This window comes from Eimeria maxima, genomic scaffold (assembly GCF_000499605.1).
Source record: "Eimeria maxima Weybridge genomic scaffold, Emw_scaff92, whole genome shotgun sequence".
NCBI lineage: Eukaryota > Apicomplexa > Conoidasida > Eucoccidiorida > Eimeriidae > Eimeria > Eimeria maxima.
The window spans coordinates 8,661-26,200 of record NW_013566864.1 but is presented as its reverse complement, the minus strand read 5'-3'; the positions used below and the strand labels follow the sequence as shown (position 1 = coordinate 26,200).

The 17,540-nt window shown below is 49.6% G+C and overlaps 5 protein-coding genes across 5 annotated transcripts; 2 read left to right on the top strand and 3 right to left on the bottom strand.

Annotated features, from left to right (window-relative positions):
* Positions 1 to 584: 584 nt before the first annotated feature.
* On the bottom strand, positions 585 to 3,317 carry EMWEY_00012620 (aquaporin, putative; the record flags this gene model as incomplete). Its single annotated transcript, XM_013483058.1, has 6 exons — positions 585 to 661; positions 1,001 to 1,600; positions 1,768 to 1,892; positions 2,348 to 2,459; positions 2,674 to 2,843; positions 3,307 to 3,317. The coding sequence occupies 6 exons, from the start codon at positions 3,315 to 3,317 to the stop codon at positions 585 to 587; spliced, it is 1,095 nt and encodes a 364-aa protein (XP_013338512.1).
* Positions 3,318 to 4,935: 1,618 nt separating this feature from the next.
* Positions 4,936 to 6,973, bottom strand: EMWEY_00012610 (hypothetical protein, conserved; the record flags this gene model as incomplete). The annotated part of the gene is made up of 6 exons (XM_013483057.1): positions 4,936 to 5,017; positions 5,204 to 5,438; positions 5,759 to 5,881; positions 6,131 to 6,289; positions 6,404 to 6,489; positions 6,948 to 6,973. The coding sequence occupies 6 exons, from the start codon at positions 6,971 to 6,973 to the stop codon at positions 4,936 to 4,938; spliced, it is 711 nt and encodes a 236-aa protein (XP_013338511.1).
* A 708-nt stretch (positions 6,974 to 7,681) lies between these two features.
* Positions 7,682 to 9,937, bottom strand: EMWEY_00012600 (hypothetical protein, conserved; the record flags this gene model as incomplete). The annotated part of the gene is made up of 6 exons (XM_013483056.1): positions 7,682 to 7,769; positions 7,911 to 7,968; positions 8,204 to 8,817; positions 8,980 to 9,092; positions 9,238 to 9,364; positions 9,504 to 9,937. The coding sequence occupies 6 exons, from the start codon at positions 9,935 to 9,937 to the stop codon at positions 7,682 to 7,684; spliced, it is 1,434 nt and encodes a 477-aa protein (XP_013338510.1).
* A 1,272-nt stretch (positions 9,938 to 11,209) lies between these two features.
* Positions 11,210 to 13,951, top strand: EMWEY_00012590 (poly(A)+ RNA export protein, putative; the record flags this gene model as incomplete). Its single annotated transcript, XM_013483055.1, has 7 exons — positions 11,210 to 11,320; positions 11,473 to 11,643; positions 11,802 to 11,894; positions 12,610 to 12,872; positions 13,056 to 13,167; positions 13,728 to 13,778; positions 13,901 to 13,951. The coding sequence occupies 7 exons, from the start codon at positions 11,210 to 11,212 to the stop codon at positions 13,949 to 13,951; spliced, it is 852 nt and encodes a 283-aa protein (XP_013338509.1).
* Positions 13,952 to 15,910: 1,959 nt separating this feature from the next.
* EMWEY_00012580 (hypothetical protein, conserved) lies at positions 15,911 to 16,901 on the top strand (the record flags this gene model as incomplete). The annotated part of the gene is made up of 2 exons (XM_013483054.1): positions 15,911 to 16,419; positions 16,640 to 16,901. 2 exons carry the CDS (start codon positions 15,911 to 15,913, stop codon positions 16,899 to 16,901), a joined length of 771 nt encoding a protein of 256 aa, XP_013338508.1.
* Positions 16,902 to 17,540: the final 639 nt, after the last annotated feature.

The following is a 17,540-nucleotide window of genomic DNA, read 5'->3' as shown; positions in this document are numbered from 1 at the left end:
CTATCCTTAGACACGAAAGTCGACGTGTGGACATGCAAATTGTTCTGCCCACAGAACGGCAAGGAAGTGTCAAAAGGCCCAACAAAAACTACCTCCCGAATGCGTGGTCTTTAAGTTTGCATTTGGTTGCAATGCGGCGACCCTTTTGGTCGACAGATCAAATTCTACCACTACACAGTAGCGTCTAAAGAAGGTTCTGTTTCGTGTATATATTAGCCGCCACGACTGTAGGAATCAGTCCATTACCTTTTAAGATGCCGAACGGGTTTTAAAAACTAGTCCCTCATTAGCTTGGCAGCGAAAACGCCACAGAAATCCCTGGGAAACGAGTATTCATTTCCACGGGAAATGGTGTGCAGGCATAAAAGTCCAATCTGAGCTCTACCTGGAGCTGTCCGGTAAGCGGTGTTAGACAGGAGTAATTTGGGGGCACACCCTCTTCTGATAGAAGGCTAACTCTTCTGAGTTACTTATGGGTAAAAGGTGAACATCTAGTAGCTGAGCGCTGTGGGGTGGCGCGATGGTGAAAAACTTGTAGTCCGCCGCGTCTATTCCCAATTCGCTAAAACGATGCCGTATGACCCCTAGATGCAAACGATAAACCCGTTCTTAAGCGCGAAACGGTCCTCCCTTAAAACAATATCCACGACGTCGGCCCCTTCTAAATATTCGGCAAAATAGCAACAAAACCACCGGGCAGCTCCGCTCCACAGTCCCTTTGGCCGCAATAGAGACCTTGGACCATGTTATGCGCAGCTGTCCGCAGTTAGGGTCGTCCTTGGTACCTTCAGATGCAAGCGGGATGACATAGCTCGGTGAACTGCGAAGAGGAATCAAGAGAAGTGAATAAACCGAAGTTCCAGGGGATGAGTGTACGCATGAGTGACCAGGAAGCCCACAACAGAGAGGAAAGCACCGAGGAACGGACAGAAGATGCCGATTAAAAGCTCCCTGGTCATCGTGTGACGTTTTCCGAAAATCAGGTGGGACATGTATATACCGGTTGCTACAGCTGGATTCATTGTTGCCCCCGCGATACCGCCAAAGAGAACGGCCATCGCTGCAGTCAAGGGAATGGTGACAAGGCTGACATCTCCTGCACTCGTTGCGAATGTTAGGACAAGACACGTGTAGATAAGCAATATTGTCGGAATAACTTCATGGAATATTGAACGAGCTGAAGAAGCGCCGGGATCAAGCGGGAGAACTTCAAGGGGCTCTCCCATTATAGCCCAACCAATCAAGGCTCCACATGTGCCTCCGATCAGCTGGCAAAGGAAATATGCGATATACTCAAAGGCTCGAAAATGCTTTGAGGTCACAAACATTGCGGTAGAAACTGCAGGGTTAAAATGAGCACCACTTATAGGCACAAACAAGAATGTCAGCACGTATACCACAGCAGAGACTGAACAAGGAGCGAAGATTGCATGGCTCCCCTTCTCTGCCAATGCAATTGACGTCACTAGGAACAAAGTACCGAGAAGTTCACAAAAGAACTTCTGGGCGCAAAATATTACATAAAGCATGCGAACATGCCCTTTGCTTAATGCTTCCTGGGAGTCCTCCGCAGGCCCCTCAGCGACAGGAAATTCCGAGCCTGCAACAACAAAAAGATAACCATGCAACTGGCCACGGTAGAGGAAACTACGATTTGCTGGCATTTACCGGCGATGCCTCTACGGTGCTGTAGGTATGACTGTGTCTGAATTGTTCTGCTTCTTTGTTGCACAACAAAAGGAACCTCGCAAAGGCATCAATTGTTACCATCTCCTGATGAAGGAACGGGTAAAAACATCTGAGAAACCACAGACTGTCCCCGCTGAGTCCTCGTATCTGTTCCACCACCTGAGTCCAGAAACGCCCCTTGCGCAACTGGCGAAGTGTGAGAGCTAAGGAATGAAGCAAAAGAAGGGCATCCACAGCCTTCCCGAAGTCACCAAAGTCCTGCATGCCATCCGTAGCTATATTTAACAAAATCACCCATCTGACTCAACCACAGCCTATGTTGTAAATAGCTCCAGTGGTTGAACTGTGGTTAAACTAAAGTGTGCACGGTGCCGCTATCCCACAGAGTTAGGCACAAGCCACAGACCACAATGTCGACCGTCCATATTTGGGCTTTCCACCGCAAATATTCACGTAAGACGTAGCAAAGCGGGGAGCTTCGTTTGGTAGGACGCACTTGCTTGACACGTCCAACGCAACCGGGCAAGTACACGGTGAATAGTTGGGAAGAGAGGAGACCCCGTTTTCCTCGGATTCACCCCCGCGCTCAATGATCCTTACTCAGACACCATGAATTGGTACAGCTACACCTAATGTGTAGAGTAATGAGGCATCTTACCTCCTCGATTCAATGTTGCCGCGAAATCCCGTTGGCCTAGGAGGATACCTGTATCTCCTCGGGAGTACCCGGACTGCACCCTCTGGTACGGGGTCTGCTTTGCAAGAGACATCTGCGTCTGCACTAAAAACAGCAAACAGACAGTTCTGAACTCGGAGGTTAGCCAGTTACTTCAGCGTGCAACGCCACACACACAGAGCATCAGCAGACAATCGTAATCCACGTACACACAAACGTTTTGGCATGCTAGAACCGATAAGGATGTCAGGACTGTGTGCTTCGGGTAAACGGGCTAGCCTGTAATGTGTACAATAGCTTCGGCTTACGTTCGGCCTCGACGGGAGGCGACAAGCCTCCCGGTGGGGCGGGAAAACTTGAGAGTTGGCCTGCTACGGTGGAGGGAGCAGGGGGAGCATTTCCCTGCTGTCCATTTGATTCGCTGGATGCCATCCTCTCGTTTGCTACTTCTTGATTTGCGTGATACTCAATGAGTCCTCTGAGAAACGCAACGACCCCCTCAAACACTCATATGGTATGTCCACATAAGCGGCTTAATTTAGTACATCGGCTAGGGTTTGTTGACCAAAATCAATCCAAAATGTGCACTCACGGCGAAATGCCGTTAGCAGACGGCACCTGGCTGAGTCACTGCCACCAGTAGCCTCCAGCTGAGATCACGGAGGCAAATTGAATATTCCCTCTCAATGGCGGTCCCTAAATGCCAACAAAACGCCTATGAGAAGTACTTTGTGGCATACACTTAGTCAAACATATTCAAAAGTATACTTCATGTGCCGAGTCTTGTGAAGCTTCAGTGAAGCAACCACCACCGGCTACCACTGACCCACCTCCACCGGTCTTTTCCAGTGAGTGCACGCGCAGGCCAAGCGATCTTCTTCCAATTGCAGCTAATCAGGTTCTTGAAATATATTTTTTTTCGTGTTCTGCCCCCTCACCACACTGCGCACATGTTGCTAAACCCCACGGTTGAAGCATTGAGCGGACAGCTGGTGTTACTGCATGTAGTGGCACTACTCCAGTGGTTATCATTGGGAAATTTATACTTGTTTCGCCCTCATAAAGCAAAGATGCAAGAATAATATCTTCTTTCATGTTCGATATCAGTCTCTACCAGTGTGTACAGCTGAAGGGGCACAGCATTCTCTGCACACGTTCATAGCAGCGAGGGGTAGCCACGAGTCATTCCAACTGTTGTTGACATCTCCTGTGATCCCTGGCTGTTCTCGTCGAGGGTGAACTACATAATATAAATCCATAATGAGCATCGCGGAAGTCAAGCTTGGTTACACGGTGGAGTAATGGAAAAGCTCAGGGATTGTACTACAGGTTGTTTCCCCGAGTAAATGGCTTTTGCAACATCATCTGACACCCCGTGGAGTCACGAATTTGCAGCAAACAGAGCAAAATAATTTCTGCTTCTACCTACATGCGATGCTGCGCTGTAAAGGTGGGAGATTTCAGTGGTAATTAGAGAATGATTGAGCAAATCCCGCTGTGCAGCTGGCATGCTTGGTGAGTATCCGACAACACAAATGTTGACACTTTGGCTGACGCTGAGTATGGAGGAGACCAAAAATCCCCTCTACCGCTTCACGAAATCTCCCCTTTTTGAGCAACCGACTAAAAAGGCGCGGCTTTCCGAGGCGTCTGGCGCCATCATAGCACTTTCGTTTACTAGCATGACTACGTACTGCTACTGAAAGTATGTAGGCAGGAAATAAGTACTTGTTGAAAAGACATTCATTTTGTCCAACAACGATCAACAGGTATGCTTTTAGTATATTGAGGAACTCCTGCTCCCAAATACGTTACTGAGAAACACTGCAATTTTGCCGATTGCTTGGGGGTTATTTTTCAACGTTCTAACTTCAAACGGTCAAACTCCTAGAATTGTAACCATATAATCAGTTTTCTTGAGAGAAATTCTAGAGAGAAAACTGCTGCGGTTATGGAGTGCACCCTGCTCTTCGGCGTGGGTCATATATTTAACAGCCCAGCTATAGACACCTAGTCACCCATAGGTGCTGGTGGTGGACTGGCAGTTGCAGTGCTGTCAGTCGCTATGGGGGGATGATAGGGTCAACGTAGCAGCTAACCATGACGCCGTCCTCAATGCGTTTGACTCACAAAAGACAAATGGACCGCTGGGACATAAAACTTCGTCTAAGGCATGGTACATAGTCTGGCAATTTGAAGCCAGGGCTCCAATAAGATGGCTTTCACACGTTTTTGGGCTGAGTTCTAGTGCCCACGCTGCGAGAAGTGCGATCAAATATTCCGCTATTCGGCTGCATTGCGGCAATGCTACTTGGTTCATATATACCGAAGAAGCCAACACAATCAAATTGGAACTTCGCCTTTCCTACTGCCAGTCCCTGCAGAAATACCGTTGCCCAGTCAGCGGCTTTCCGACTGAGAGGGAGCGTCCCGCCTGAACAGAAATTAATACAAAGTATTGCCAGAATCGCGTCCTGGAACAGCACAAGCAGGGTAGTCTGGAGATATAACATCCACAGTGCAATTTACGTCACCATCTACTGCCAAAGCAACAGCTGGAAAGGTTGAGTTTAGGATGCGGCAGCTACCGTGACTAGCGAGTTTCTAGGCGAGACAAGGTAGCGTCGGCCTGCTCGCTGTTGTGGCAAAACACTAAAGATGCAAAACGGCTCAACACAAAAGAACACGCCAAAACTCAGCCATTTTAATACAGATATGGTCACTTCCAAAGTACTGTACATAGCAGGGAAGCCATGCGAGTGAAAAAGGGGGCAATTTCTAAACAACACATAGAACGGCAGTCAGAAACTGTTAGGACCGCACAAGGAGAAAACATACCGGCCAGTCTCCCGGTCTTGAGCAGCATCTTGGCCTATCTCGTCGGATTGACATCGACCCGTTTGGCCGTTCTCCACATTTGGTTTTTTGCTGTCTCCGCGTTTGCCCTTTCCAAACGTTATTTTGCCCCAACTACGTATTTTGTCCCATGTCTTGTTGCCTATGCCCGAACTTGCGTTTCGTGAAAGCTGTTCTTCACGGGTAGGCAGACGGACCGAGGCAAACCGTTTTACGCCTGTACCAACACCCAAGAGGAAGAAGGCGCAGTATTCAGCCGACACGAGAGGAAATACGCACACTGCGTGAAACGACAACGGTACAGTAGGCAGTTACCCTACGATGAACACTGAGACAAACTCCTTCTGAGCAAGCTATTCAAAAGCTGTGTAGCATAGCAAATGAAAGAGTAAATGAGTCAGCATGAAAATATAGTTCTGTGGTATGCCCTTGCAAGACACAGTATGATTGTGGGCAACAAAAGAGAATAAGCACTGAGCAAGCAGCATTCGCCTTTGGAGTGAGTTGTTAGAAGATGGATCCTTGTCTGCTTCCTACCAGGCCTGTTTAAAGTTGCTTGGAAGTCTGTTTGTCCGAGGAGGATACCCGTATCTCCTGGAGAAAATCCAGAATGCTTTCTTTCGTATGGGGTCTGCTTCGCAAGGGTCGCTTGCCTTCTCACTGGCAGCAGAAAGGCAAGCAAACGACCTTCCGCTTCAGTAAGAAAGTACTCCCGTCAGTCAAATGTGTGTCAGCCCCCGCTACTGCTACTACTTGTCTGTAGCCGCCATGCTAGTTGCCAACCGTTTTAGGGCGAGGAAAACACTCCAGCACCAGCATGCAGGACTCAGAAACAACAAGGTACAGGATAGGCTGCATGAAGGTAGCATTAGAGGAACGATAGACTCTGTTTGGGTAGTGAATGCGTACCGTGGCACTCCAGTGTGGTCGGCAACGTCCCGGAGGGAGTGGTGAAGCTGAGTCCCTGGCATCCATCATTGGATGCTGGTGCGTGGCCTCTCCCTTGTTGCACTGAAGATGAGTTTGAAGGCATATTGTACGGATCGACGATTGCTGCACGGTCGTTCCCTGAACGCAACGCCCCGTAAACTGCAGGAACAACAATTCATGACCCCACATTTCATAAAGAAGCAAGTTTGTCTGCATGTGAGGAATTGTCGGAGCAAGCTTGCAGTGTAATACCGTTCAATGATTGTGGAGATTCGACTGTTGGCCAAGACGGCGATTGTGGCGAGGCGGTTGATACGCAAACTGAAGCCTTCCGAGAACTACAAAGTATCAAAGACAAGATATTCTTGGTAAAGTACAAACAGTATCCGAGCTAAACTGCTTCACATGCGAGTCAATTTCTGGAAAGAGCATGTGACCCTCCCTCGCCCCACCTGCGGCCTCCAAAGGCGATGCACCGGATGTTTTCTGTCACAACAGTAATAACAAAGTGATAACAATACGCAAGGTGCCAAATCATTCCTCAAATAAGATCTACAATGAAGGTGTTGAGGCCGACTGCTGTTGGACCTCAAGTATGCGCCTTGGACCACTGGTGTGCACTACCCGCTTTCATCGCTCGCCGGTTGTCGACGTGCAAAGATCCCCCTGCGACGCATCAAGAGCCAACAGTTGCACTTTTTTAATTAACAAGATATATTAGTAATTTATCTTTCGGGAAAATTTGTTAAGTTTTCCGAAAAACAGCGAGTGCGCAGCACCATGCCTCAGTGCGTACCCAAGTGCCGACAAACTACCAGGCATTGCCAGAAGAAACCAAGATGCATATGACCACTTTGTTCCCAGGCAGAAGTGCTGCTTCACTTAGCCCTTCCATATTTGGATAGGCTTAAGTCTCAATTCATGCACTGAATTCACTCTACCTGCTCGCTGCAGGGCACCTAAGTCTGCTGGGCGTGAAGCTTTCGGGAATATTCTTGGGTTTCCCTTTCTAGCAAAACTCCTTCTACTAGGGAAACTACCGTAGAAATCAATGGGAGGGCACAGCCGTGAGCGACCACCTGGGAGCATCGCCACTGTCCACATCCCAAACCCTTATATCAGACAAGCGCGTGCTCGCTGTTCTCCAAGTAGTCCATACTAGAAGAAAATTGGGGATGCCGTCTAATCCTATTGCTCTCTGACACCTTTGCACACCGATCACGGCAGAACTGCGATGCCATGTCCCGTTAGAATCTACCTCACTACATTTAAGAAGCTAAACCGCCACGACGTGGAAAAAAAAACTATCCGAAAGAAAAAATTGTTGTAAGTCGCCGACGATGAATCTGCTCCGGCTTTCATTTCCAGGAGAAGAAAAAGCAGTTAATTGCGTAGGGAAAAGAAATAAGCGGCGTAGCCACTCCACAAAGGAGACGGCATACCGCTTCAACGACAAGAAAAATGGCTAAGGCTGTAACACAGGTACGCTTCCCCGTCAAGATGTAAAGCACTCCAATCTGGAATCCCATATCAGGCTGTTCTTGAAGGCGGCCTTGCGAGCAACGCTTTGGGAACGTTCGAGAGATCCACCGTTTTCAGCTGAAGAAGACGAGCTGCCCTAAAATACATGTTAACGCAGAGAAAGGAGAACAAAGCAGTCGGTAACAACTCAAGCAAACGAATAGGGAGCTAACGCGGGTGCTGCCAGTGCTCAGCTAGAGTACTAGCTGTCGTGCATCCGAACTTATCGCCGTTTTACCTTTCCTCGGGTCTCCCGCCACATTTCCACCCCAGTTGCCTCAGCTTCTCCTTCACAACTGCAGTAACAGAAACACAAGTGCAAACGGGGACCGTCGGTAACCAGGGGGAAAACACGACATATATATGACCTCGAAATGTGTCAAATCTTTTTAATCTTCATTTCTTGTGAAAAAGATGGGTTTTTTGTGTTAACTCGCTATCGTCTTGGCGCCAGCAGATAGTTAATGCATATACTGATGCAGACGCCAAACAGCGGAACGAAGAGTGTACAACATACGAGCACATACTAACCTGCAGCATCTACTGCCTTCGCAAGCTCCTCGGCGGTGTTGAAACGGCTTACATCCAACTGCTGCGCCTCTCTAGCTACTTTCTCAGCTGCCTCCGCTGCTGCTTTCTCCGCCAGAGCTGCTGCTCGAGCTGCTTCAGCAGCAGCTTCTGCCTCTCTTTGAAGCGCTTTCTCCCGTTCAGCTGAGGCCTTCAGGCGCATTTGCTCTAGCTGTTGCATGAGTGCTGCCGCTGCTGGATCAACTTTGGGACTATCGGCTACAGACTTCTCTGGGTTGTTGTCTCTCACAGGGCCCTGCATAGATCTACTGGCATCTGAGGAGCTTGACGAAGCATTCTTGCTGCTAGTGGCAGATGCGCATCTTTGCGCACGATTGCTGCTCACGCCACAATTTGCACTGGCTCTAGACGCCACACGGCTGGAACTATCGGACGATGAGCTCCTGCTGCAGCTGGTGCTACTGGCCTGCTCGACTACTTCGCGCACTTCGTCTGCATCTGTTTCGGACCACTCTTCATCCTCACCGTCGAGCTCGACAGCGTCACGCAGCTGAGAGAACAGCGCCCGGTTCTGTGGTGCCACGGCCCGATTCCGCTGTTCCTCTTCCAATTTGCTCCTGCAGAGACATAGAGCATTGCCAAAAATGACGCGCAATACACATATCACTATGGCATGAGGAAAATGCCATTAGCTGAAACTGCGTGCTGGCATAGAGGCATCACCCACTCCCTCCTCCCCCGAAAAACTAATTTGGGTTGTGTGTTGGAAGTGTGCATACCTCAATTGAGTTTGCTGTTTGAAGCCACGAGCAACCACGGATGTCATCTCGGATACCTGGGCCAATTGCTCGGAGAGAAATGCATCATCTAGAGCGACAGTTGGCTTGGCCTCCTTCCCAAGTAAAACAGCAGCGCAAAAAAAGACTGCAAACATCCTCCACCAATGCAAATGTTCCCTCACACAGCCGACTGTACAGGGGTAACAGGTAGAAGGGATCAAACACAGATACACTAGTTATTCCTTTGTGAATACCCACCGGTACCTTCTCTTGAACGCCTTGCGTCAGTGCAGCTACTAGTGCATCTTCCTTTCGCTTCTTCTCCATCCACTCTTTGATGCGCGTCACTACTTGGGCTTGCCTGATCCTCCTTCCGGTTAGATCTCTATGAAAGCAAAGCAAGAAACGCAAAAGCATTGAGGTACACATCGGGGAGGCCAGACAACAACGATGGCTCAATTCTCCCTGATTCCATTCAACTAAGTCAAGACTTCTGGCATTCCATGTCATCATCCTATACACACCTGCATGCATCAATGGAGAAATTAGCCCTTTTCTTCCTCCCCTGCTTCTTCAACAGGGCGCCAAAACCACCCTTGCCTCCTGGCAGCCGCAGAAGTAACCAGAGCGTGCATAGTGGGGCTACGGGCGGAATTTTTGTTGCTTTCGAATCAATTGCCGCTCGTGCGGCAAAGCCCCGATATGCAGCTACTGCAAGAGCTGCTTCAGCACCTAGAATTGTTTCTAGTGGCAAGCATGTATGTGAATAGACTTCCTCTTGCTGCACGAGTAGCCGCAGCTGCGGTGCTACCTCAGCAGCATGGATGCCTGCACGTGCTGCAGCGAAAGAGTGAAGAAAATTGCCTGGGACATACAGGCCACAGACAGAAGTCTTAAGGCAAGTGGAGGTGGCCAGCTTCTCAAGAGCAGATGCGCCCTCTTGATTAACGCCAGCCATCCTGCGCGCCTCAGTCGCGGTGAGGAGAGGAATGTCTTCTAGGGGCAGGGTGGCGACAGAAGTCCCCCCCCATGGTAACTGTATAAGAAATGTGGCGTTGCATGGTCTGTCGCTGCACTGAAATTGCGGCGGACTGCTGCTCCGAGTTCGAAGAGCCGTCACCTCTTCATTGAGGGCACATATTACACTCGTCGGGGAGGCCGCCGGCCGCACAGTCGCAAGAGATACCATCTCTTCCTCCCCCTTGCCAAAGAAGCTCTTACTCAGAAAGGAGACAAGAGAGACAGCGGCCACGACAACAGCGGCCGCAGTGCAGAACGCCCAAGTTGAGCCGGAATATTGGCTGGGATACCGCAGCACTTTTGAACGTCGAAAGGGTAACCTATGGCACAAATTGAAATGCAAACGTGAGTTTCTACAGGCAAAATCTATTCTTGAGGAGGCGCCGGACCCGTATCCACCAGATTCGCGCGCATGCCTTCGTCACGGGCGCATGCAGGAGCGGGCCCCTCTGTACTCGGTGGGCATGCACAGTAACAGGTTATCTCACGGTGTTGTCCATCTTCCTCTTTCAATTCCAGCACTTCTAATTTTGGCCCTTGCCTCGAGAATCACTGTGCCCAAGCCTTCTACTCTCCACCGAGCACACACTCAGTCGTTGTTTCACGCTGGCAAGAGCCACCACTCATCGAATGGCCATCCCACCTGTTGAAATCCTCAGGGATACAAGATATCAAATGTCTCCATGGAGTGTGGTATTCGAAAACCTTTAAATCGCCTAGGCGCAGCGAATGGGCGGAGACGGAGAACGGCCCCTTCGTCCTCGTGATATTCGAGTTCCCGGATTCCCGTCAATTCCAGTTGCAGACGTACCACTAGAAGAATTGCTGGCTTTAGTGGCGTAAGGATTGGGTCATACGAGGCTGAAGGGGGATTCAAGGGGAACACACAACAGTACAGAGGGTCCCCTTCAGTTGGTACGCCGAGGCGGGGTGGAGCGCTCCACCACCTCGATTGCCCCATTTCCTGGAACCCAAAGCGAACCCACGGCATGTTTTTATATGCGGGCTTGTGTTTGAAATCCTCCGAGGGCTGGACATAGCAGCAGAACACCCATATTCCAGGTGGACATTGCAGGCCGAGGAGTTCAAGAGCTGTTAAATATCATTGTCTCGAACTCGCGACAGCGCGATAAGAGGGAAGGGGCGGAATCTTAACTGAATCACAAGGCGTGTTAAGCTCGTTGAGTGTCAAACTACGGAAAGCCAGAAAATGGCATTTGCCTTCGGCCGTTCCACGACAGAGTCGGCTAACTATTACTCAAAGCAAAATTCAACAGAACTCCCCAATGGACCTTCTGATTCTGTGTCTCAACTAGCGTGGGTACGCTTGGATTTCCTTTTACAGACTTGTATGTGCTTAGACGTGTGCGGTCTATTGGCAGCAGCCTGTGCGCGGTACAGGGCTTATAGCGTTCCACCGATCATGTACCTGCTTGGTGTTGAATTCATCTGCGATGTTGGTTTGCTTTTCAGTCCCGAGATGGACAGGCTCTTGCTTGTGCCTCATGGGATCGCACCTGCCGTGTGTGGCAAATCACAACGCAACCGGCGGCCTTCGGCACCAATGGCCAAGTCCTTTATAAGGGAAATCCTCAGTCTCTCTTTACAGAAACTGCCCCCGTCCTCTCATGCTGTTTCGGGGACGTAAGTGTATCTCCCGCGCAGGATAGGGCGGTGGCCAGAGACCAGAGCAGAATAGTGCGGTAGGCAGGTTGGTTTCGACTGCAACAACGGCTCCTTCAACTCATGTAGTCACCAGTATTGTTCTTTGGAGGGCTTGCTCACCGATATGTTGCTTGCAGACCACACAGATGCTGCTTACAGCTGGATGTGACAAACAGGTCAAGGCCTATGACCTTATCAGCGGCCGAACTACGGGCCAAGTCATTGGGCAGGTGAGACGGACTCCCTAATTTGGGCTTGGCACAGGGGAAATTTCGGCTAGATATGACAATGCAGCTATTTCCAGTGACCAGGCGCTGTAGGCGCGTTTTTTTGAGTTTGCTGTTGGGGCATCTCGACGTACGTCTCTTTTGCAGCACGAAACCCCCGTAAACTTTGTCGGATGGAATCCAATGCACAAACTAGTCATCAGCAGTGAGTTAGGGCTATGATCTTTGGTTCGAGGGCGCTCTTATTCCTTTCCCTTGCATCTGAGCTAGAAACCACTGCGTATTCATGGAGTTCGCTGTGTGCGTGCATTTGAATTGATCCTATTGGTATTTTGTCATGCTGTGGTGTTGCGATATTGGACGGCCTTTCTTCCGTGAAAGCTGTGGCACCGACACCTCTGGGTTTACCATTTGTTCTGTGAGTGCAGCAAGCTGGGATGGATGCGTGAAAATGTGGGATGGGAAGCAGCCGAACCCAGTTTGGCAACAAAATGTTGGAGCGAAAGTATGAAGTACACAACTGCATGCCTCATTTGGGGATAAGAACTCACGTTATCTGGCCTCACTGTCCTTGGATTCCGTGCTGAACAGCAGCACACTTTTTGTACCAGTTGATTAGCTGTTGAAGTTGTGCCCCTCCGCAAGACGAAACTTGACCGAATGTATGAAACCCCTTCCCATTGATGGGCCCGGGATGGCTGGTTGTTTTTCTGTGCAGATATGCAAGGCAGCTTTCCACGATTGTTTCTTGGGAATCTGTGACACTTTCCACGACTGCGTGATCCTGAATGTTCCTCTTTTGTTGCAACAGGGCCAGTCGGCCTTTGCTGTAAACACTCCGAGTGCCGCGGCAGCTGCCTCCATACCCGTTATTACGAAAACAGGATCTCAGTTCCAGAAAATGCAAACGCGTTCTATTGGGTTTTTTACTGACGACGCTACACAATGTCCAGGGGTGGTGCTTGGAAGCGTAGAGGGACGGTGCAGCGTTCAGCACATAAAAGAGGCGCAAAAGTGAGGCACGATCCGCCATGGGCCATAGCCCGTATATGGAGTGTATTTGCTCAGTAGGCGGTGCTACAGAAGTGAGAAAAGAGCTGCCAAACCGGGCGAATTTAACCTAGTGAGGGTTATGCAGTTGTTCAACCTGTGCGTGACCTGCAGAAATTTGGACTTCAGCTACAGGTGTCACCGCCAAGAAGGTCCGCAGCAGCAGGTCCAGATATTCTCCGTAAATGCGGTTTCGTTCAACAAGCTGAAAACGTTTAGTACTGGAGTACGTCATTCGAAACGTGCTTCATGGGGGCTTAGACGGAAGGGTTAGCCTTCAGTAGGAGCATAGGGACAGCATATATGTGTTGGTGAGATTTGCTCTTGACGGGCTAGCAACATGTGTGTTGGCTAAACCATTTGACTTCAGGGGTCTGATGGCGTTATTATGTGCTGGGACAAAGATTCAAGACAGAAGTGAGTCGATTGCCGTCGTTGCCCTGAACTTGTTTCCAACTGCTATTCGCAGATAGTTCAGAGTCTCTCTCTGCATTCCGTCTTGCTGGATGGCCTTGTTGCACAATCATCGGTGCCAATTCTCGTTTTACATCTTTGTGTACAGAATCAAGACCTTCGAACCTGCGGGTGCTCCGATTGCTGACCTGAAGTATGACCCCACTTCCACAGCACTGGCGTACGCAGTATCTTATGACTGGAACAAGGCAAGTCACCTCCTCCCAATTTGACAGATACGGCTTCGCCCCTGCACACCTTTCTGTCCTGCAGGTGACGCAGGGTAATATATTAAAACATCGCTACTGCTTGCCGCATTGTGTGTGCTTCCAGGGCCCAGACCAACAGGAGCTTGCCAAGGGGCATCACGTTTATATTCATGCGGTGAGGCTTTGCACTGTTTGTACTTTTCCAGTCCACCCAGCAGCACTTACCTTGGGCATTTCCATTTCGCGTGCAAAAGTTATAGACAGCAGGGAGCCCTCCAGAATATGCGTGTTTTGCAGATGAAGGAAGAGGATATTCGCCCTCGGCCAAAGAATAGCCAGCGTCGCTGAACTACAGCTTTTATGGCTTGCCGCCATGCTGGGTTAGGAAGCCCCTCCAGGCTAAACAAGGGTTTGCAGCCTAGGCGGCAGTAAACCATCTGAACAGGCCAACTGAGATTCTGCGTAACAGTTGCTCAATTGGTGGTGCGGGTGCTAAGGGAAGGGCGAACCAGACAACCTTATCTTTGTCACAGACAGCAACAAATGTCCTCCTTGTCACGTTTGAATAAACACACTAAATCGGAACTAAGCAGTGGGTAGAGTGAGTTGGAGTGGCAGAAGCGCGCTGCCGGTTGTTGCGTGTGCTTCCAAAGATCTAATCAACTGAGCACATCACGCCTAGTTTGCAAAGATTGGAAGGTGCAAGAGATAGGGGCTCTTTGCAGGCAGCATTTCATTTAGTCGATATCGCTAGGAACGTAAAGCGACAGCCGTTTACAGAACGTCAAACGGCCTTGTTTGCAGATGATACCCTAAGCGCAGGCGCCTGCACGCGCGCGATGAACCTAGAAATTGATCGGTACACGCATGCCGGGCTAGATGAGGGTCATATTCTTTTACTTACAGCGCGTTGATGTACCAAATCCTGGTTTCGACACCGGGGACTCATCAAATGGGCTGCCTTCAGTTTGCAATTCATCCCGCTGTTTGCACCGCTTTGAAGCTCATGCTCCGATTGCACCTGCATCAGAAAGCGTATAACGGTATTGCAGCTTTTTTTATTTGACTCGCCAAATATATATGGAAGTGTCGGATAGGGGGCACCTGATGGTTTGCTAAACGTCTCTTCACGGAGAAGAATGCGATGGACACGGCGACGCTGTTACTCCAGTTGTTCGCTGATTCCTTCCTGTGGGGGGCCTGGTTGACTACTGTCTGGTGGGACTTGGGGGGGGGGGCACTTCTTATGCCGGTTAACACTCCCCGTTGGACGGATCGGCAGTTCACTCATACGGCACACTAAAGTTGTCGCACTGGCACGTTTACAAGTCACTTCTCTCGCCTTTGGTGATTGCGTCGAACTTTCATTAGTCCTAATGAAGGCTGAAAGTGCGACTGACACACAGACAGCCTGAGATTGCCCTGAGTACAGCGAGCCCATACAACCGCCTACGCTGGTGTATGCCATACAAGAAATCCCACTTGTTTATGGACACCAACTAGAGCCTTGTGAGTTTCGTGGGATCGAGAATTGGTGTACACGCATTATGGATAGTACCGACCGAATGTGCCAGTAATTGCTGCTCCTGTGCAGTCAGGTAGCAAGATATTTTAAACGCACTGCAGCAGCCACCTCAGCCCCCGAGACACTCAGTGGAGGGATATGCAACTCCAGACAATTGAACCGCTGAATCTAGTACGGCTTGAGGGTGGAGGGCTAGGTCAGCTGTTAATACGGAGCTCTTCCGTGGCCAATTTTGACTCCCCTGTAGCTCATATTAGCCCCAGGGTCAGGTCTTGTGTCACACGAAGAGATACAAGAGCATGTACTCGATGATTCGATACTTCGAGAAGATGGTTTGTCAGAGTAGGTATTCCTTATAAGGTATTCAAGAACGGTCTTGCAGTACATACAATACAATTAACCTTAGCGAGACAGCCAACAATACCATACTCCCCAAGTTTGTTTGTGCGCAGCAAGGCTACAGGGATATTAAATTTTCTCTTTAGAGAGTATTTTAATTTTTGCTTCTCTTCTGGTCTTCCGCGCACATTCTACTTAAAAACGCTACTCAAGGTACACCAAAGGAAGACGCAATTGAACAACCTCCGCCAGGGCTCTGTGTTTCCGCGGTGAACGGCCACATTGTGATCCTCCACACCAAATTCTGTTCAATATAAACATTTCAGCTGTACTTATTTTGTACATTCCCTAATTCGTACAATCCCGAACATCCCAGTTGTTTATTTAGTCGCGGTTCTGGGACGCAGCAGCATCGTCGATGCCCTTCTGCCTACGCAGGACGCATGCAGACGACATCTGCCGACTTGCAGGCGCTGAGCTCGCACGGGAGAAGACTCGCAACGAAATCAATATGTGCCTTTCTTAGGACAAGTGGAACAACTGGGTATCGGAAACGTGGACCAAGCGACCTGCCAGCCCCTGTGGACACAATTGCTCCCTCTTCCTCCACATTGCGCAGTGCTCGGTTCCTTTGCTGGGCTAACAAGATTGGCGTGTCCACAGACGTGAACGGCTGGATTCAGTGGCGCCTGAATTCTTCCTATGCACCTTTCAGAGGGCTACTAGTCTCACATGCCGCTGCACAGTCACGTGCTGAGCAGGCGGCGTCTTCTATGATGGCAATGCCAAATACCCCACCCACCTCAACTGCCTCTGCAGATGCACCACCTATTGGGAGTTCGTCTTCTGGAGAAGGAGACCCGCTTGTGCAGTACGTAGTGGTGCGCCGAGACTTGACGGATGCGTTACAGTGGCCCCTGGGTGCGGTTGTGGCTCAGGCCTGCCACGCGGCGTGAGGATCCCTATTAAGAATAAGCACTGTAACGAAGCAGATCCTATGTGCATCGCCCTATCCATGTGGAGATAGCCCTTAACAAGCGGAGCGGGGAGCCAGAAACGATTTTCATATGAAGCTACGAAGTGTTATCGATGAATTAAATGTGGCAGTTGATTTGCAGAGGCATCTCCTGTGCTTTTTCTACATGTACATGTATGTTTATTTTTTTGTGCAGGGTGGATGCACTTGGGTTGGCCATGGATCGGAATGTTGAGGAAGCGCGAAGGTATTTGGCAGAAGGCAGTAATATGAGGACTGTAGTACTTCAGGTTTCAGGCGAAGGCGAACTGCTTAAGCTCAGAGACAGGCTGGTGCAGAACCATATCGAACATAAGTTATGGCAAGAAGAACCGGAAAAGATTCCTACAGCGCTGGCCTCTGTACCGATAAGGAAGAGCGTTGGCAAGGTTTTCAAAGGACTGAAGCTTTTGTCGTAGAATAGTTAGGAATGACCAGTTTGATAGCTACTTTCGGGCAAGCACTGTCACGACGCAACACCTCTGTCGATACCGCCAGAGTCAGCCAGATTCTGTGACAAGCACACGCTGATGGTGTATGCATATGTGGCCTGGGGCAAGTGCCTCGCTGGACCTTGACCTACAGCTACTTATTAGGAACTGCCTGCAGCCGTGTGGTGCTAATCAGGTTCGCTGCTTTAGTTATTTCGAAGACACTGGACTCAAAGTGACTGCTAATTCCTTTTTCGCCCCAAGTAACGTAATTGTACTTGAAGAATTGCCGTTGGATGACTTAGTGCTGCACAGCGGTACAACTCACGGCTGCGTTCTGCACGTGAATGTGAATAGCACTTAGTATTAGGGGACTCCCTTCTTAAAAAATAAATGCTTTTAGAGGCAGAGCGGAGCATTGTAGTTTGTTTTTTGGATCGATGAAAGCACCTTACTGATCCGGTATACAGTGGGGTCCACTCGAGTTTGGGAGGAGCTACTACACATGCAGTGGTAGGGGGGCGATGCATGAAGGTGGAGAGAACGGTGTACAGAACAAATTAGATGGGATTAAACTAACTATTTAGCATTATGTAGAGGTCTTCTTTAAGAAATTCTGGGAAAACC